Below are 21,226 nucleotides of genomic sequence, written 5' to 3'. Positions count from 1 at the left end.
TCCAGAATGAAGACTAGTTGAGTTAATTGAATCTAAAACATTTACCAGTTAGTTTAAATTGAAAAGAAGAATTCAGTATAGATCAGAAGCATCCTCTTTTGTGCAGTATGCTACATTATTTTGGGTGTGTTCGCTTTTTGTTGTCTAAAACGGGATTTCCTGTTTTAGGATGAAATTTCTATCCTAAATATTTGAATCTAGTTTTGTTACAAGGATCTGCCTCTCTAGCTACCTACTAAGAGCATGGTGCTGAGGGCATTAGGGCTCAAAAGGGCTTGTCTACATCAGAATACATTAGGCTTTCCCTTCACTGTTAACATGTGAAGAATTGGCCCTGCTGCCAGTGTAAAACCATCCGCTTAGCCAGATGCAGTGGCACACACCTGTGATTCCAGCACCGGCAGGTGGATCTTTGTGAGTTCAAGGACAGCCTGGTCTACAAAGCGAGTCCAGGACAGCCAAGGCTATAAAACGGAAACCATCCACTTACATGAAGGTCCCAGGCTTACGCTTAAGTCTTCTGACTCTAGCCCCATCATTCTTTCCTCAAGGATCTCACAATTGCTAGGCTCTTTAGACAGTTGTGATTGCCACAGAACCAAACCAGATAGGGCTGCCATGTCACGTTCAAAAAGAGCAAACAAAGCAGATATATGGTGGGAAACAGCTAATTGGTTTGGCATATTGAAAGGCTATTCTGTGCTAAGCTTAAAGGAGTAGAGTAAGCGGATGGCATTGAGTTTGAAGGTGGTGTAGAAGTAGGGCTGAAGTTGGGTCTCTGTAGCTAACCTGATCACAGAGAGGTCTTGTCATTGATGGTATTGGATGTAGACAAAAAGAAGGGACCTGCTTCCAGGTGAAGACAGTCAGATCTAACCCAGTTTTTACCAAAGGAGAGGAGGTGATTGAAAGAGAAACCCAAGAAAGGTACAATGATGTTACTGATATGGTTTACCCAGAATTGTTAAACTACAAGAAATGAGAATCTGAACATGGTGAAGTTTGGTGCCAGGACTCTGTGCTACCATAGAGGTGGAAAGATCTGCTTAGGGAGGGAGGAGTGTCAGCTGCAGTCCCCGGCAGGAACACAGTGGGAAGGCTACTGCACTCCTTCTCTCACCCCAGGGGCTGGCTAAATGGAGAGGAAGTTCACCATAGCCCCCAGCCCTCCTCAGGTGGTTAGAAAATGCAGTGGCACATTCACCATCCATGCTTGGCATCTCATGCTTAACACAGCGGCTGTTAATCACACAGCTGGCAACGCCCCGTCACCTAATTGTACTCTTGTTCTTGCAGCCTGGAGTACTCGGCTACTTTGAGTTCAGTGGCTCACCCCAGCCTCCTGGTTACTTGACCTTCTTCACCTCTGCACTGCATTCTTTAAAGAAAGGTAAAACTGATTTGTATTAAGACATTAGCACCGTAAGCAGAGATGTATTGATATGTTTTGCTATATAGTACGTTTATGATTATGTTTCCTAATTTTCTAGGTTTCTTTTCTCAATGTGTTTTTAATAAATAACTATCTTGTTTAATTTCTATTAACAAAGCTTTAAACTGTTCCAAATATATTCTCTTGTTGCACGTGGTGGTGCATCCTTTTAATCCTAGCACTTGGGAGGCAGAGGCAGGTGAACTCTGTGGGTTCCAGGCTAGTTTGGTGTATATAGGGAACCCTGCTTACAAATAAATAAATTAATAAAATAATCAAATGTATTCCTTATTATACCTAGTATATTATTATAAAAATAGTTTGACCCACTCTGATGACAAATGTTCTATGTTTTAAATTTAATTTGTATTGTCATCTTCTAGTGTGAAGTGATAGGTTTTGGTCTGACTCAGTGCTTACCTAATCTTCTAGTTGGCTATGCTATGCCATATAACTTAGCAGGACCCTTCCTTCTCAGGGTGGTTTCAAAAGGTCACAGATATGCCAAAGTCCATCATGAGCCTGCTGTCAGCTCCAGTCTTTGCAGATCCACACTGTGTGTACTAATTCCATATCATCTTCTTCTTCCCATATTGTTTTGTGTTCTCTTAAAGTCATGACTGAGTGTTTATGTCAGTTCTGTTGAATACCTTCATCTACACACTTGTCTCTGGTTCTTTTGTAACCACAGTGCTGCTTCACTCACACCTGGACTAGACAGTGGACACTTAGCTGTTTTTAGTTTCTACCTTCTGCCTCCCATGATACTTTTGCAAATGGTAGTCCTCTCGAGAAGGCAGAGTGCCCTGCATCGTCCACCTGTCAAACTCTTATTCATCCTTTAGGGTCCAGTTCAAATACCACTCCTAATCAGTGACCAGTAAGCCCTTCCCCCAGTCTAAACTGAGCTCCTTGTTTTCCTCTAGTACTTAACACAATGCATGGGTGCATTTACGAATATAATTATAATTTGTTAAATGTCTTTCATCTTACCCAGACTCAGGTTTCTGGAGATAGGGAGCATTTGTTTTTCTCCAGTGGCTGGCATGTAGCAGGGTTTTGCCAAGTGAGTGATCATATTAATGGCTACACTATATTACTCCAGTAGACTAACCATCAGTTTGTTTTGTTTTTTTTTTTTAACTAGATGTTAGATTATTTTAGGTTTAAAAACTTGTAGCAGCATATCATTATAATATCACTAATAATTATAATCACAAACAGTTATATCACTAACCATTTTAACATGCACATTGTCTTGGGGTTTTATTCAGAGAATTGACTGCTCACATTTTCTTGTCTGGGGAGCAAAGTGAACTCTTATGTAAATATGTCTGCCTTGCTTGTAAGACTGAGCTGCACAACTTCCAGTGACTAAGGCTTAGTGAGTCCAAGTTAACACTTTTTCCTGTACTAGGAATTGGGCCTACTGTCTTAAACACTGTCTTTCATTGAGCTGCATCCCCAAGCAAGGTCTTAGTAAGTTGTCCAGGCTGGCTTTGAACTTGCAGTTTTCCTACTTCAGCTTGCTAAGGAGCTGAGATTGCAGGACTGTACCATTAGTTCTGGCTCTAAGTTTGAATTTTAAAAACAAAATAAACTTAAATAAGTTTAAGAAGCACACATTCAAAGCTCTTTGTAGAAGACCATAACTAAAATTATATATGAAAGGGAACCCAGTGATCCCTAAAGTGAAGGAAGCATTTACATTCTTGAACTGAAGGGGCTATTTCAGGATCACAAAAGGTTGTTTTGTTTTTTGATTGCTTATATTATATGCTGCTATCCAACGCTAGTGAGAAATTCATCTTAAACTGCTTTTTCATTTGGAGTTTTTCAGATGGAAAAGCCTTTCCTGTTACAAGACAGCAGTCTTCCTTCCTTCCCCTTCCTTTCTTTAAGCTAAACGAGGGCAAAACAGGGTTAAATAACATGGGGGTGCTCAAGAGAGATAGAAGGCTAAAAATTACTCTAGGCAGTCATGCTGGTAGCAAGCACTTACAGCCCTGGCTGCTCAGGAAGCTGAGGGAGATGGATCATTTCAGGCCAGTCCTGGAAAACAGAAAACCCACTCTCCAGTACAAAAAGGATATAGCAGAAACAGGGAGATGTGGCTGGTAGAGCCTCCCCTCTACTGTGTACAAGACCCTGGGTTTTATTCTCAGTAACAAAAAAATAAGCAACACAAAAGCCAACACCTCAGAAGTACAGCATGAATATGCTGGATGATGACAGATGATTGCAGGAAGACTTCTTTGGTGATACTTTTGGTCTGAATTATCTCTTCTGTGTCCCATCCCCTTGCCCCCCCCTCCCCCACTGCTGTGGTTCTAGCTAGGTCTCAAAATCCTGCTGCAAATACAAGTTTGTGGGAGCTGAGATTCATGCTAATTCATACCAGTTCACCCCACTTTTTTGTGACTAAGTTTCCACTTAACCATACTGAGCCATTTTCTTAAGAAAAAGACTCATTTCGAATAATTGCTTCCTTAATATGTATATCCTGAAGGATTACCTAAGATGAGTCTTGCCTGAGCATCTGAATTTCTTCTCCCTTTTCTCTCTGACTGAGAGACAGTTATTTTCCTTGTTGCTAATAACAGGTGTGCATAAGAGAAACGTGTGTATACTTTTTTAATGGAATAGTTTCAAATGTGAATTGTAGGTCACTGTCCTTTTTAGACTGCACACAAATTGAGGCCTGGGAAATATTTGACCCACTCAGCATTCCCATGTAGAGCTGAGTTGAAGAGCTGACTCTTGTGTAGGGAGCAAATGCTCCAGTTAAATGCATGTGTCTTCTGCTTTGATGGCTTTTGGGGAGGGAATGAAGGAAGGTCCTAGGACTCAAAAAGTAGGGCGTTACTCTTGCTAAACCCATCTTAATGACTTTTTAAAAAATTTGTCTTAGCAGTTAGGCATGGTGGCATGCAGCTGTGAGCACAGCACTCTAGAGGTAGAGGCATCAGGGTCTCTGAATTCAAGGCTAGCATGGACTACATATCAAGCTTCAGGACAGCCAGAGCTACACAGAGAGACCCCCATTTTAAAAAGCAAACAAAAGAGTGCAACCAAAATAAGTAAAATTGCCTTAGAAATAGGATGCTGAGTTCTCAGTTGCTGGGGCTCTGCTAAGCTCAAGTAGCCTGCAGGAGTGTGAGGACAGAACTGCAAGGCCTGCCTTACCACTGCCAAACAGCTGTTGTTCGATGTCTTTAAACATTAGAATAAAGGATATTAGGGGAAATTTGTTTACTGTCTTAGCCCTGTAATGTGGTCTGCTATCCCTCTTTACTGTCTGAACTTTTTTTCTTTTGCTTGGTTGCATGTGTTATTTTCCTGTGCTCACTTAGCTTTGGTGCTACTGTGTCGGCTGGTGTAACTTTCCTGCTAGCAGACACCAGCAAGAGCCCCTTGGTGTATTTCTGCCTGTTATTTTTCCAGCCTCTTTACTGCTAAGAAATAGGGCTAGCACTAGTGTTATTTATTTGATGTTTTTATTTATGTTCATATATGTATGTATTTGTGCCACATATGTGCATGTGCCAACAGAGGCCAGAAGGGCATGTTGGAGCCCATGGAACTGGAGTTACAGGTGGGTGTGAGGCACCTAAAGTGAATCCTCTGGATGAGTAAATAATACATGCTCTTAACTGCTGAGGCATCTCTAGCCCACTAGCACTATTTTTTTATGTACCAATTTTGAACTTTCATGTAGTTAAATCTTAGGTTCTGAGCCAGGCTTTGTGCTGCACATCTACAATACCAGCACTGGGAGGCAGAAGCAGAAAGAAAGATCTGTCTGAAGTTCGAGGCTAGCTTAGGCTGCATTGCAAGATACTGTCTTAAACACTCCCACTGGTTCTTTTTCTTCATTTATTTTTTTCTACAGATCCTATGATTATTTTTTTTAATTCAGCAGTTATTTATTTAGCACTTTTCAGTACTTGGCTTTGCTTTGGCTTCAGTATGGAGCACAGCTAATATTTCTCTTCTCTGTTGCTAATCTGTTGTGCTGTTTATAAATGACTGCTCTTCTGTGATGGCAGTGGCTGCTTTAGCACAGACTATAGTCTGTCCCGCTTATGGGTCTGTTTTGGTGTTTGTTCTTAGTGTAGACTTCTCCTTGTGTTGCTATTTGACTGTTTGGTTCACTAAATAGTTTTAAAACGCATTGCATCTCCTATTGGCCTAGAACTTCCTTTATAGACCACGCTGGCCTCCAGTTGTCAGTTGTCTGCCTCTGCCTCTGCCTCCCAAATACAGATTACAGACCCATACCACCTACACTCTGCAAGGTGGCCATTTTTATAGAAGTAAATATGATGAATGTATGGCTTTCCAAGCTGTTACTATTTGGTAAAGTGCAGATACATTCTACTTCCTGTAGTTCTTATGGAATTTTATATATATCTATGCCTTAGGCCAGATTAGGGTTGGAATTATATTAATATGGGAATTGGCTTGCAGTCAGCTCATTGGATCATAACCCTTACTTTCCCTTTCTTGGTCACCGCAGGGTTATTCATTTAGCTAAAGCTTCCTTTTGATTCTCCAGTGTTGGTCTTAGGGGGTTCTCATTAATGCTTGTCATTTCCAAGTGCTAAATATTTAACTGTGGGTCTGCACCCTGTGTGCTTGTAGGACCTAAGGGAAAACAGCTCTCATCCTTACTCTTTCACAACAGCAGAGACTTATTCTTAGAGCCATTAATTATCAACAGGCTTTACGGGGTTTTTTGTTCGTTTGTTTTGTTTTGTTTTTTTCTTTTTTCCTTAAAGAAATAGGCTAGGTGGTGGTGGCGGCAGCGGCGCACATCTTTAAACAGGCACTCAGGAAGCAGAGGCAGGCGGATTTCTGAGTTTGAGGCCAGCCTAGTCTACAGGGTGAGTTCCAGGACAGCCAGAGCTACACAGAGAAACCCTGTCTCGAAAAACCAAAGGAAAAAGAAAATTATATAGTTGGCCATGGTGGTTCATGATTAGAATCCTATCACTTGGGAGGCAGAGGCAGGAGGTTTCCTGAGTTGAGACCAACTTAGATTATAGAGTGAGACCTTGTCTTTAAAAAGAAAAAAGTGAAAATTTAGGAGCAAGCTTAGTTGTTTGAATATATATTTTGGTTTTCATCTTAAAGGAGCTTTGCCCTAGTAGCCTTTAAAGGACACTTCAGCTTTAAAATGTCATGATCCTTCTACAGTAATCATAGACCTATGAGATAAGGATGGTTTTCACATTTTTAAAGGGTTGTCTCCAGGGAAAGAAACACCTCACGTGACCGACTTAATTAGCACATAGTACAGCCTGAAATAGAGAGAGGAGGGCTTGTAAGCCAGTGTTTACACTAGAAAGTCTGTCCTTCTCAGAGGGTGGAAAGGAAGGAGATTAAAGGGAAGTGTTTGGGTGTTTAACGCAGTGTTTTGGGATTTAATGAACAGGACTGCTGCTGTGAGGGTGTATATTTTCCTTTTGTGATGCTAAGGAACAATGCCTGTTTAGCTCTGTAGTTCATGTTCCTCTAAAAGAATGTATCTAGAACTGCACTGCGCTTTTCCTCTTATCCAGCTCACAAGAAAGGATGTTCAGTGTTTACTTTAGCAGTGTCTGGGCAAACACTGGCATGTGTCTGGCGCCCAAATGCCAGATTTCTTTCTACACAATTGCTTTAGCTCTATGTGAACAATCATGAAAATATACAAACCTCAAAGGTACATTTCTAGGGGGACATACATACTGGCAATAGTTTATACATAGGAAATAAACATTGCTGCCTTATCTCTTTTGTTGTTGTTGTTTTGGTTTTGGGTTTTTCAAGACAGGGTTTCTCAATGTAGCCCTGGTTGGCCTAGAACTCACTCTATAGACCAGGATGGCCTAGAACTCAGCTATCCACCAGCCTCTGACTCCTGAGGGCTGGGATACCCTGCTAATGTGTCCATTTTTTTGAAGGTTATTCATTTAATAGAAATGTTTATCATTGGTATCTGACATTGTCATCATAAGTGTGCTGATGAGGGAACAGTGGTTGTTATCCTTTCTTCCATGATCATCTCATTTTCCTTTTCCCAATTTATCTAAAGCCCTAGAGAGAGAGACAGAGACAGAGAAATCAAAAGAGAATAAGAATAAAATAAGGGCTGTTCCAGGCCACACTGGTTTGCCTGTTGAAATGTCACTGTTTCCTAATGTAAAGAAGTAAGAAAAACTTGTCCAGAAGAAAAATTTCCCTAGAGGTAAATCATGTCTTAACTATTGATTACATGCCATGTAGCTTAACGTGGTGATGCTTACTTAAGAAGTATACCGTGCCATACTTATTGCTAGGTGTCTATATGCTATTCCTCTTGTCCCAGTGTTCCTCTTTGTTCAGATCCATGAGAGATTAGCTCACACAGATGTCTCCTGGAGGTCTAAAAGTTCTGCCTTATTCAGCTCTGGCTTGTTTGTTCTTTGGGGATCCTTGGGTACAGTACTCCCAGAACACCAGCTGCTGTAAGTCTGAGACAATTGGATTGTATAAGGTCAGTTTGTAGTTAGAGTGTGTATTTCTTTCTGAAGGAGTGGGGAGGAAATAACATCTTTGATGGTAATTATCCAATGTTGGATGGGTTCTGATGGGGAAGTTTAGAAGGTACTGTCATTTGTCCCTCACAGAGAGCTGCCATTGTTAAGACTGATTTGCTGCTGCATGCATCATTAGACTTAAATAGGTTTAATTCCTCATTGGTAGTGTTTGAAGTGTACAGAAGCCACACTGGACATGCACTGCTGTAGGGTGCCTCTAAGTAAAAGGCCCTTGTTGAATTAAAGATAGGATGTTACCTGCACCTTTTTTTGGGGGGGTGGGGGTGGGGAGGGAGAATTCTTTAAGACAAGGTTTCTCTATGTTGCCAAGGCAGTCTTAAAACTTACTCTGTAGACAGGTTGGCCTCAAACTCACAGAGATCCACCTGCCTCTGCCACCACACCTGCTCTTCTATTCTGTTTTGAAAGTAGCTATTCTTCCTCTTCTTCCCTCCAGCATTTGAAAGGTTAACATATTGCCTTGTTGATATGTGGTTCATGGCTTAGGAGATATGTGCTCTTCCTAATATAAACTGAAGTTTTTAATATTTAATACAGAATTTAAGGCAAATAGTAGTAAACAAAACAGACTGAGGTGACAACATTCGGAAATCCACTAACAAAATCCTTTTTGCAAGCATGAGAGTCTAGATTGACCTGAATTTCACCTCCTTCATTCTCCTTGCACCCTTGGTGAGCTACATGATGGGTGGTGACAATCATGTGTGCAAAGACTAGGAAAAGTGACTGAACCTGTCCCTAGGGTAAATGGGAATTGGAGTGGGGTAGTCTGTTAGTGGCAGAGAGCCCCAATCTTCTAACAAATGGCCAGAAGGGAAGACTGAGGAGTCAGAGCAGGATGGCTGACCACTCAAAGCCCATCAGACTGTACAAACACCTCATTACTTATAGAACAAAATTAATTTTATAAGTGACAAAGAGGACTGTTACAGAACACGCTGGTGCCTGCTTTAACAGGGTGCACTCACATTTTTCTTAGACCATAAACTTTCTTTGTTGATCCAAGTATTAATTATTCCCATGAGATTACAAACTTGAGGTACTTCTTCCTGGAAATTTTCTACCATGTTCACAGAGTTTAATTTTTATAAAGTTCTATATGTGTGAAAAGTAAAGTTTTAGAATTGTAGTATGTTGAAGTTGTTAGGCTCTGCTTTGTATTGGCAACCTGTCCATTTGTACTGATGCAGTTAAACTGCCTTTTGAACAGCCCCATTCAGCTTCTGGGTCAGGCTGTCATTTTTTATTCTGCTGCTATTTACCAGGATTAAGCCTTTTTCTGTACACAGTGTCTTTAGGCTTTGCCAGTTTAGCTTTATCTTAGGTGCTGCTTTTTTTTTTTCCCCTGATATTTTCATCATCTGAACCTAATGTTTGTACCATTTAAAAAATTTTAAGGAACTTGAGGAATGGCTCAGTGATAGAGCGCTTGCATGTGAAAGACCCAGGGTCCATCCATAGGACCGTAACACACATCTCTCCACCTTTCCTCTAATCAGCGTCTTCTGTGCTAGCCTGGTGCCTTTCAGTGGAGACTGACACTTGGGGATGAAGGTCTGAGTGCTCGGTATACTATTTGGTGGTGGGCATCCTCACTACAAGGTCTCAGCAGATAGAACCAGGAAGTACATGTGTTTATACCCACATACATGAATGCATTCATATGTGCAAATTAAAAGCCGGCTTATACAATTCTCTCTGATTTTAGCAGAACACAGCAGGATTCATTTTAGCTTTCCCCTCTTACAATATAACTTCTTATCCCACTAGTAAGAATCATGGTTCTCATGATTATGATATGCTTGCTTAAAAAGACATGTTAGTAGTTTCAGGATTGCCAGTTTATAGCCTTGTGGGAAACATTTTTAATGAGATTTATGGACTTAGCCCAGTTCTCTTTGTCCTTAGTTTTATAGCTCTCTAGTTGTTGAGGCTGGTTCTTTCTCCTCCACCCCTCACTGTGTTGTTAATGATTTGCAGTTAGGTTTATTTGCTAGTGATTGCATTCTACAGTAGGTTCCCTCCATTTCCCTTGGTTTAGTTTTTGGATTATGTGAAGCATGACTGTGGCTCTGAGGCAGTGCTGTAGTGTGTGACTTGGAATCAAAGAAACATTTTTTGTTAACTGTTTTTAAGATAGGATCTCATTATGTAACAGCTTACGCTGACCTGGAATTCATTCTGTAGACCAGGCTGGCCTCATACTCACAGAGATCTGTCTGCCTCTGCCTCCAAGTGCTGGGATTCAAGGTGTGTGCCACCATGCCAGACTTTGAAGGTGATACTTTATGTGTTGGACTCCTTCATATTTGTATTCTTTGGCTGCTTGATAAGTTGGTAGCATTTGAAATTTAACTGATCTCATTTAACATCTGTAATAAGGAAGGAGGAGGGTAGGAAAGGACGAAGTCTTCCCTACACTGTCTTATCCATCCCCTTCAACACTGAATACTTTGTTTTATAATTGTTTAAATACTACAGTATTGCAGGTTCCTTGGAAAATAAAATAAGGGCACCTGCTGCTGAGCCTGATAACCTGATCTGTCCCCAGAACCTGCACCAGAAGTTCCTTTAACCTCCACATTTATGTTGTGTAGATGACACACAGCAAACTAAAATCCATTCATTCATTTAGTCATCTGATTTTTTATTTAATTTTAGTGACAAAAGGATCATATATGAGGATATGACCCTTTTTGTGCTCCAACAAACTGGCTTTACTCTCCTTTCAGATTATTTTTGTTTTGTTTGCCAAAGTTGACTTTAAGCTCCTCTTAGGCTCAAGCATTCTTCTTGCCCATCTTGAGAGTATCAAGGACTAGTAAATGTATGCTGCCGCACCCCTTTCAGGTTCTCCATATATTTCTCCTCCCCTGTGCCCACAAGAAAAGAATGCTGCTTTCCACCTGTGAGGCTTTTTGTTTTTTTCTTTAGACACAAGTTCCGTCTTAGAGTTGTTTCTGTGCTTTATGTTCTGCTTCATCATTCCTTCCATCTGTACAGCATCTGCCAGCAAGTGTCCCTGACTGTGACTTCTAGTGTACATGTGACATTGCCAGCGCTGGCTCTTCTTTGTTGCTAGCAGTCCACAAGCTTCTTTTGTCAAGTCTCAAATTTTAACCCCATTGCTCTGCTGGCCATTGATACTCTATTTCCCAAGCCTTAAATTTTAGGCAGTTTGAAGGTCAAAAGTGGTATTGTTTTGCTTTCCTCACTGAGGTTGGGTATTTTTCCAGTGTATGATTAGCCAGGTTCATTTCCTTTCTGTGGTGTGCCCATTTTAGTCTTTTTTTTTTTAGTTGTCAATTTGTGTGATTTTTTTTTGGTATATGCTAGATTCATTCATTTCACATACATTTAGTGGCACATGATGCCGCACAGTTGCTGCCTAACATGCGTAAAAACCTGGGTTTGGTTCCTGCCACCCTGTCAGCTGCTTGTGGTGACACATTCCTGTAATCCAGTACTGGGAAGGTGGAGGCAGGAAGATTAGAAGTTCAGAGTCCTCCTCATCTAACTAGGGTACCAGCAAAAAATAACTTAAATTCCTACAAAGAAGTTGGATGAAGGAAAATGTAAACAAATGAATAAGGCAATGTAGGTGCTTTTATAGGTGCCATCAAAATAGGATAAAGTCCCAATATCTCCCCAAAGCTTTCCTCCCCTGGGTACTTGCTTTTAGGCAGATAGTCGGGGAAGGTGAAAGATCAGTAATGAGAAGGAGCTAGCTATGTCCACAGACACTAGCTTGTGCTTTGGCCCAGAGGTAGTCTTGTTTAAATAAGGAGCACAGGGTGGAAAGGCAGACAGGTCAGATTGATGCGGGTAGGTGTGGCAGTCTCCTCAGCCCAGATGACTGGGAGTAAAGAGCCCAGCTTCTACAACTGTTCCTTCCGGGCCAGGCCAAGTTAGCAACAGCCTTCCTCTGGGGGATAGGTGCATTAGGACTGGATCAGTGGGTTTGTGGTTGTTTTAAGGCCTAGGCCTTCTCTTTTAATAAAGGAAAATTTTCTGTTTCAGATTACCTAGGAACAATACGATTTGGGGTTATCACAAATAAACATCTTGCGAAACTGGTATCCTTAGTACACTCTGGAAGTGTGTATTTACATAGACATTTCAACACATCACTTGTAAGTATTTCAAAATCACATTTGTATTAGTGCAGTGCTTCTTACCCTTATGTAGGTCACAGACTCAACTGAGAACTGGATGAAATGTATGGAACTCTCCCTAGGAAAGATCATGTGATTTTATGTGCAAATTGAGACTTCCTATAAGCCCTTTCTAGAGCCGTGCCCTGGTTAAGAACCTGTGCATTAGGGGGCTCTTGAATGTACTGTCTAGAACTTGCTTACTTAGAGTGTTAGATTTTGGAACAGCTTTGCTAGTTGTCCTTGTTGAATGAAACCGTGGTTCCTCAGTTGGTGACTTCTCACTGGAGGCCCATGTTCTCTGAGAGTAGTGTCCACTGGGCATTGTTGTTCATTTGCTCTTGTATGAAGGATGAAGGATGTGAGGGTCTTTCCTCCTGCACTCACAGTGGAGTGTTGAAGTTCTTGTTGAGACACAGCTGGTCACCTTAGAGCTTCTCAGCTCAGAAATCCTAGGTTCTCATTGCCTCCTTTGTTCCCTCACTTCATTTGCTTTTTTGTTGGGACTGCTGCCATTGAGCTTCACATCTATGTCCTTGCTACTTCCACAGTCATTGCTGACAGGTTATTTTTCTGAAGTATTGTATTTTTAATTACATTTATTAATTTTTGTCACACACACACACTAACTCAAGGATAATTTGTAGAAGTTAATTCTCTTTACCACATATGTCCTAGGAATGGAACTCAGGTCGTCAGACTTGGTGGCAATTGTCTTTACCCACTGAGCCTTCTCACTGGTCCTCTGAGATGCTTTCATTGTGTGACAGGATCCCTGTCCTTGGCTCAGGGCCATGGGTCTTTGCACATGCTGCTGAGCACTCACCAGGGAGTGCCCCTTGATTGCTGTCATTTTATCATCTGCCTAACTCTCACAGCTCAGATGTTACATTTTTCTTCTTGCTATATATATTCCTACATTGAATGTATTTTTGTTTTCCAAATAGAAATGTTTATGATGTGTTTTAACCCTCCACTGTCCTGTTCTGAGCATTGCTGCTGACTGCCTCTCCACTTCCTGCCCACTCTCCTGTGCCTGTGTATCATTTCACTTCATCTGCTTTGTTAGCTCTCATTTTCTTACACCATTGTTTTAGCCTACTTGCATTTATAGCACAGAGCATTGAAGAATAAATGGAGAAAAGGAGAACTGTGAAGTAATTCTGAAACTGTCAGGGCTTGCTGCCTTAGTTGGGTGCTTTCAGTTGTTTATCAGCAGATGCCTTTTATCAAATGAAGTGCAAGTGGAATAAGTAGTGCCTTAAACAGCAGCAGCAGTGGTTATATTTGTTGTAAGGTCATTTAGATTTATCCTGGTGTTATAATGCTTCATTTTGTGAAACCTTTCAAAACACCCCTCTGGAAATTGTTTGAAGCTTGTGCTTTATGTCATTGGGCTTTCAAAACACAGAAGAACAAAGCAAAAATGCCAGGTGTCTCTTTCCTTCCTGATACAGTATAATTTAGGGCCTTGTGTTAGCTCGGTCACTCACTGATTTGCTCAAGTATCTACCGTATCCCTGTTTTGTGCCAGAAATTTGTCCAGTTACTGGGGTAACATGAGCAAAGCCTTTGTAGCCTCTGCCTAATGAAAGCTCCACTCTGGCTTCTGGGGCAGTATTTGACTGCCAAGGTAAAGATGTAACATCCTGTAACTGTAGGTGATAGACCTAGATTATTATAGATACTATGGTGCTCTGTAACTTTTCTTAAACTGGGTGATTAGAAGCTATTACAGCCACCTGAAGGCAGGGAGAGTGTCTGGATAGGTGAGTCTCTCTTGGGAGACAAAAGGTAAACCAGTGATATGAAAGTCACCTCCTGTTCCCATGGTGGCTTTCTCCCCACTTGATGTGACTTTGTGGAAAGATGGGCTAAATGTTGGCTTTACAGGCAGCAGTCATGGCTTCTGGGTACTTTTCCTCCCTCACAGTGCAGCCTGACCTGGCCTCTGGAGTACAGTGCTGGTATTTTGGCTCTGCTTTGTTTTACTCACCTCTGTTTTATTCTCTTACATTTGTCTTTGGCAGGTCTTCCCTAGGGAAGTCATGAACTTCACAGCTGAGAACATTTATAAGTGGGCCTCAGAAAACCAGGAGACCCTCTTCCGATGGCTACAGCCCCATGGAGGCAAGAGTCTACTGTTAAACAATGAGCTGAAGAAAGGACCAGCACTCTTCTTATTCATACCTTTTGATCCCTTAGCTAAGAGGAATCCTCTCCTAGATGAGGTAGGAGTCCTAGTAGTCCTGGCTCCTGTCGTAGCTCTCCTTCCACATTTAAGGGCACTTATCAATCATCAGAGTGGCTGGCAGGAATAGTAGTTGTGGGTCAATAGTCTTTGCCTGGGACAGGGATTCCCCATCTTTATTTGTTGTTCTGGTCTGGGGTAAATCGGAGGAAAAGGAAATGAAATTGTCTCCCCAGAGACCTAGCAAACAGTCTTCTTCCTCAGATGATTGCATTGACCTTCCTGTTTAGGGGGTGTTGGGAACACATGCAAACTAATAAGGCCTAGGGAATGCTACTGTCATGGGACCTGGCCAGGCACAGCTGCAGTGATGTTGTATGCCTTTTTCTCTGAACTTTTCATGTTGCACAGATAGACAGGTTTCCAGAGACAAATGTTGCCAGGAGTCTTCCCTCCCTCCGCTGCTTTCTGGGATATCTTCTTTCTAGGCGTGAGTTTATTTTATATATAGATTATTTGGAAGCACTTAGAAGGAGCAGTAACAATCAGCAGAGATAGCCTGGGGTTGCTATATTGGGTTTACTAGGGTTTTTTTGTGGGCTCCTCAGCACTGCTGTGGAGGTTGGAGAAGAACTTCTCACCAGCCAGACTCACTATGCTGTTTTCCAGCATTTGGTTCAAGTTGTTATCCCCACTGGAGCCTTCTAACTGACGAGAGTCTGGCTTTAAAGGAAGAAAAGAGAAAGAAAGGAAGTAGTTCTGTTCCTTCCACTGAACTGAAGTCTTAAGGCTTTATTTCTTTAGAAAATGTGCATTTTGTGAGTGCTTTATGATTCAAGATTCTCTTTTCCGTCCCCAGGCTTCTATGCTATCTAGATGAAAAGCCATCAAGGTGTTTGCAGGTTCCAATTTTGCTGTAGCTGTGGCTGTGGCTTTTTACTTTAACTTTTAGGATGTCGTCCCCCTTGACTTGGGCATGCAGGGATGGCATACAGTGTTGGCAGGAATATAGACCCTCACTCTAGAGGGCTGAGGTTAAATTTGGCACCAGAGGGTCCTTTGTGTTCAGCCTTTTGTTTTCAGATGAGTATCTCCCCAAAACTTCTCTTTCTAGCATTTTTAAAAATCAGTTTTAGGTATTGGGGATTTAGCTCAGAGATAGAGCGCTTGCCCTGGGTTCAGTCCTCAGCTCTGGGGGGAAAAAATCAGTTTTATCTGTGACTCTGTTCCCAAAGCTCCTTGGGAGCTCTGAGTTAGGTAGTGCCTGCCACCCTCCCTCCACATATGGTTGGTATGACCCCTCATAGTAACTTTTCCTCCATGTATCAGGTCAGTCTGGCCAGTGTTCATTGAGTACTAGGAGCCTGTGGGAAAGGAAGTGTGTAGCAACTGTGGGCATCTGATCTCAGAAGCTGGTCCAGCTGGGAAGCAAAAGGATATAGTAGGGACCTAGGCAGGCCAGGGTCAGGAAGTAACAGAAGAGGGAAGTGACATCCCAGAAAGCAAGAGCCTGGCAGAAAAGGGCAGGAGAGGCTTAGGAGGAAGAGCTTTGGTAAGAGAGGATTCAGGGCAGCTTTGTTTTCCATTGCTTTTGTGGGCCTAGGTCTGGGCAGAAAATTCAAAGAACTTACACTCTTGAGAGCATAGTAGGATACTTCTGAGAGTTGTGGGTTTTGTATAGGCCAGAAGTGACCAGGTAGTGGCAATATCAAGCCTACGAGTGGGCAGCTGCCCTCACCACATGTGCTTACCCACATACACATCCCACACCTGCAAAGAAAACATAAATCTTGACACCAGGGACACTGGCCCCTAATGTCCCTAGAGAACTTTTGAGACATCATGCTATATATTATACAACATGCTACTCAAAGGAAATTTTTGGCTCAGTCTCAGAGTCCTTTTGATGTATTTTCTGCTCTGAGCAATCTTTGGGGCATTCACAGCATGAGTCCAGTAAACAGAGATATCCAGATTTATGGATTTCTCTGACAGAAGGCAACAGAAGTATTGATATGACAGGCATTTACAGTTATTTGCCAAATTCTTAATTGTTTACATTAATTAAATATTACATAGTGAACACATTAACAAGATATAGCATGAATTTTGTTTTCAAAACTGTCTGTTCTGTAAGCGGCTTGTAATATGAAAACCTGCTTAGTTCATAGGAGAGAAATAAGGGGCTTCACCCTTCAAGAGCAATGGCTGCCTGCTGTGCAGTCCTCCTTTCATTAAAAGTGCTCTTCACATGACTGCTGTGTGAGATACTAGGAATGAGACAAGGAAAGAAAATGATCTAGAAATAGTGTCCTTTTTCTGTAATGAATAGTCACATTTGTGGAGTTTTTGTAAAATACCGCAGTGAATCTTCAAGTTTTATGGAGTGTGTAGGAGCCTGGGGTAATAGTTATCTCTTATTGTGTCAGTGAATATAAAGTAGTCCAGAAGAGTAGAAGGTATCAGGGCTCTTTGTGGGTTGTCAAGACTTGTCCTGTTCACACAATATGCTGTCAAGAATATTGTCCAAAAAATGATGTTTGTATAGATGAGGGGTAATTTAAAACACTAGTTTACCATCTAAAGAGACTTTTTATACTAAGAACTAGCCTATAAATACATTTTAAATTAATATTACATAAATATTGTTATAGAAATTAGGAAAAAGTTAGAGGTATATTCATTATAGAGAAGTTGGAAATACATTCATTAAATGGCTCACATATACCTACACATTCATCATATAGACGTTGGAAATGCATTCATTAAATGGTTAACATATACCCACATATGTTTGAGACAGTCTCATATAGCCCAGGCTGACTTTGAACTCACTAAGTAGCTGAAGATGACCTTCAGCTTAAGAGTAAAGTGGCTACTCTTCAAGAAAGGATATTGTGTTAATTTCTCTGAAATGCCATCTATTTACATGTGCTCAAACTTTGTTCTGTCAGTGAGGATCCATAAACCTGTAAAGAAAAGGGATGTTCCAGCAGAAGCTTCCGAGGCTGTGGGAGGTGTCAGGTGATAGAATTGCAGAAGCTAGTTTACTTAACATTGAGAATGGGGCTCCCTTTATCTGAGCAGTGTCCCTGGCCAGGCCTTAGTAAAGTGTGCAGCACTATAAGAGGGCCTAGTCTGGTCTGAAGGGGTGTTCTGAGCCTGGAAAGACAAATGGGTCAGAGTATGACTGTATTTATTCTACAGGTACTAGAAAGCCACCAAATATCACTTGGCCAATTATGCTTAGGGCCGTACTTTAAAAAGAAACATCAGTGTGGAAGTTCAGGTGTTAAGACAAGGAAGGTGGTGGCGTGAGGAGAAAGGGGAGAAATAGAGGACCTTGATGCTGAGCCCCAGCCACACTACAGGAAGAGGAGAGTGCTCTAGAAAGGAAAGATGGGCGTGGGCGGTAGGGAACGGCTGTCTCGGCGATCTCTTGGGAGGCCTAGATATATTTGGGTGAATATATGCTATAAGTTTACTTAAATCTACACGTGTTTAGAAAGTTTTCAGACTTACTGAAGAACAAAAATGACAGCATAGGGGAATGTTAGAGGTGTGAAGAAAGTATGCTCACCTGGGAGGCAAGAGGGTTTGGTTTCATTCTGTCTGGACACATTTCTGAGCTGAATAGTTCTCCCTGCTGGACTTCAGCTGTCTATGGTGGGCAAGCATCTCTAGAGCCAGCTGACTCGGAGCAGTAGTTCATTGCTTGCTGATAGAGGGGCATGTTGTAAAAAATGATGCAGACCTCTGTGTTAGGAGTTTGGTGTGACCATGTCTCCTTTGAGGCACTCTTGGCCTGGGCTCTTGCCTGTGATTCAGGGATGCCATCCAGGCAGCACAGCTGTCATTCTCCACATCCATAATCTTTGTACCAATTCTTACCTCTTACCAATTCTGCCCTGTCTTTCAGATCACCGAAGTGGCCTTGGAGTACAATAACTGTCATGGGGACCAAGTGGTGGAGCGCCTTCTTCAGCACCTGCGGCGGGTGGAGGCACCTATACTCCAGTCTCTGGCACCAGAGCTGCCAGCCCCATTGCCTGATGCTCAGCTAACGGCAGCAGCATCCCCCTGCTGTAACACAGTGGTGCTGCCACAGGGGCCAGTCCTCTCCAGGACCCACAATGTCTGTGAGCTGTGTGTCAACCAGACAGTGGGTGGTACCAAGCCGAGCTCAGTGAGCGTGCCACAGTGCAGCTTCTTTGAGATGGCTGCTGCTCTGGATTCTTTCTACCTCAAGGAACACACCTTTTATCACGTTGTGTCGGGCAGCATAGAATGCAGCAATTTCTTAACCTCCTACAGCCCTTTTAGCTACTACACTGCATGTTGCAGGACCATATCCCGGGGCATGAAAAGCTTCACTGGCTCTGAACAGGATGTCTTTACAACCCCGGCCATCACATTCTCTTCCTTAGAGAAGAGCTGTGAGGCCACTGCCCCGAGCTCCCTTCCTCACATTGAGGAGAACAGGTTCCACTTTGCTGAAGTCGGCCTCACTAGCACAGCCTTCACAGGTCTGAGCTGCAGAACGAACAAGACCCTGAACATGTACCTTTTGGATTCCAATTTATTTTGGTTATATGCAGAGAGACTGGGTGCTCCGAGCTCTGCTCCCGTGAAGGAGTTTGCCACAATTGTTGATGTGAAAGAAGAGTCACACTATATCTTGGACCCCAAACAAGCCCTCATGAAGTTCACTCTAGGTACTGTAGGGGTTCTGCCTCCCTGAACATAAGCTTTGTTTGCTTAGCTTAAGAATGTAACTTGCATTGATGGTCCCATTATTCCTGATCATGGGGTGACACCAGCTTCATAGCTCACTTTCAGTCTTCAGACAACTGATCCTAAGTTATCTGTTGGTCAGTTTGAAAAGAATCTAGTTTGTCCAGGAAATAGAGCAGAAGCTTCTGTTTGTCAAATTCTGGTTTAGTTTGTCAGCTAACTTGTTAGGGCTAAGAGTCCAATTTCTGTCACATTTCCAAAGCTGAGCAACTACTAATCAGAAGGAACCTGGCTTCCATGCCAGACAAATTTGTGAGAGTCTTTCTGGTGGTACGTGCATGGGCTGATGAGCATGGCAAAAAAAAAAAAAAAAAAAAAAAAAGCATCTGCAACAGAAAGGAGCAGAAGCAAAAAAAAAAAAAGAAGTGGGTTTAGATTGTCTTGCTCACTCTAGTGTCACAGGGCTGATATATGAGTCTCAGGGCCACCAGGTCCCATTTGTTGTGCTGAAGTTTTATAGCATATTAAGGAAGCCTGTCTTGACTTGCAATGCACAAGTTGAGAGCAAGTTGCAAACCAGTAAAAAACCCCTTGAGGTGACCTAAGGCTTTACTGTGGGAAAGTACCCCAGAGTTGGCTCCTGGAGCTTGGCAGCAGCAGCAACAAATGAACTCATGCTTTCCGGTTCCCAGGACTTTGCAGAAGTCCCTGAAACACAACACAAGAAAGTAAGACTTCAAAAGCCTTGTTAGTCCAACATCAAGTGGAAATGCAGAGAGAGCCAACGCTTGCCAGATGGAGAGAAGAGGAATTTGATAGTGAGAGGAACTTGATTCCCAGTTTAGAGATTATGAAAGCAGGGCGAGCCCAGTACTCCGAAATACTAGTCTTTCTTGCCTTTCTTGCTATCTGCCCTTTCTGTCAGTCCAGGTGAAGTGTTCACATCAGCCACCTTCATGAAAGGACTCATGAAATGTTGGGCTTTCTGCATCAAATTATATATTATTATCACAAGAGCTCTTTGCTCTAAGCAAACCTGTGAGCAGTTACTTTATGGAGTACAGTTATTCCCAATTTATGATATACTGGTGTATTTGGATTTCTTAAGCTGTATTTTATTTTTTTAATATTTTTATTTTATATGGTTGGGTGTTTTGCTGCATGTATGTCTATAACCACATGTGTGTAATACCTACAGAAGCCATAAAAGGATTTCACATCCCCTGGAACTGAAGTTAGGGGTGGTTCTAAGCCACCATGTAGGCTCTAGGAATCAAACCTGGGTCCTGGAAAAACAGGCAGTGCTCTTAACTGCTAAGCTATCTCCTCAAACATGTGGTCTAAACTTTTTGTTTTTTGTTTGTTTGTTTTTCGAGACAGCCCTGGCTGTCCTGGAGCTTGCTCTGTAGCTCAGCCTAGCCTCGAACTGACAGAGATCTGAGTGAGTGCTGGGATTAAAGGCATATACCACCACTGCCTGGCTCATAATTTAAATTTTTATTAAATTTTTTTATGTGTATGTTATTTTTCCCTGCATGTGAATCTGGTACCCAGAGAGGCCAGAAAAGGTTATTGGATCTCCTAGAACTGGAATTACAGACAATTGTGGGCTACCATGTAGATGCTGAAAATCGAACCCAGGTCCATTGGAACAGTAACCAGTATTCTTCGTCAACATGCCAACTCTCCATAGTCCCCAGCCATGTTTTTTGTTATTGTTACTTGTTTGACTTATTTCCTCCTTTGAGACAGGGTCTGTCTTTATAGTTCTGGCTATCCTAGAATGCACTGTTTAGACCAGGCTGGCATCACACTCAGGGAGATCCACTTGCCTCTGCCTCTCAAGCACTAGAATTAAAGGTGTGCCCTGCCATGCTCAGGTGAACATGGAAGTTTTAAAGCAAGTGGTGGTTCTGTGAGTAACACTCAGCTCAGAGAAGTTCCTAACACATTGCTTTGAATTTTCAGGTTTTCTGAAAGAAGCCCTCTTCAGGTTTCCTTTCCTCTTCTGTTATCAACTCTGGCCAGCTGTTTTTTCTGTTCTATTCTTTGTAGCAGATTTGGGAGTCCTTGTAATAAACTATTTACTTAGGGGTTAATTTCTAAATCAGCTGTCCCTTTGGGTGGCTTC

At 42.1% G+C, this 21,226-nt stretch overlaps 1 protein-coding gene across 4 annotated transcripts in view; it reads left to right on the top strand.

The window, feature by feature from the left end:
* Txndc11 (thioredoxin domain containing 11) overlaps positions 1-21,226 on the top strand; it is a 62,144-nt gene that overhangs the window by 28,098 nt on the left and 12,820 nt on the right. For 3 of the 4 annotated variants that reach the window (XM_060364187.1, XM_060364188.1, XM_060364189.1), the window contains 4 exons: positions 1,297-1,390; positions 12,037-12,149; positions 14,201-14,401; positions 18,281-19,076. In XM_060364187.1, coding sequence (XP_060220170.1) covers positions 1,297-1,390; positions 12,037-12,149; positions 14,201-14,401; positions 18,281-19,076 — 1,204 coding nt within the window. The remainder of the gene's footprint in view (positions 1-1,296; positions 1,391-12,036; positions 12,150-14,200; positions 14,402-18,280; positions 19,077-21,226) is intronic. The other variant, XM_060364190.1, reaches the window with a different exon arrangement.

The sequence above is a fragment of the Meriones unguiculatus genome, chromosome 11, assembly GCF_030254825.1.
Source record: "Meriones unguiculatus strain TT.TT164.6M chromosome 11, Bangor_MerUng_6.1, whole genome shotgun sequence".
NCBI classification, from domain to species: domain Eukaryota; kingdom Metazoa; phylum Chordata; class Mammalia; order Rodentia; family Muridae; genus Meriones; species Meriones unguiculatus.
Note: the sequence above shows the minus strand (reverse complement) of the source record. Positions and strands in the feature narration are given on the sequence as shown.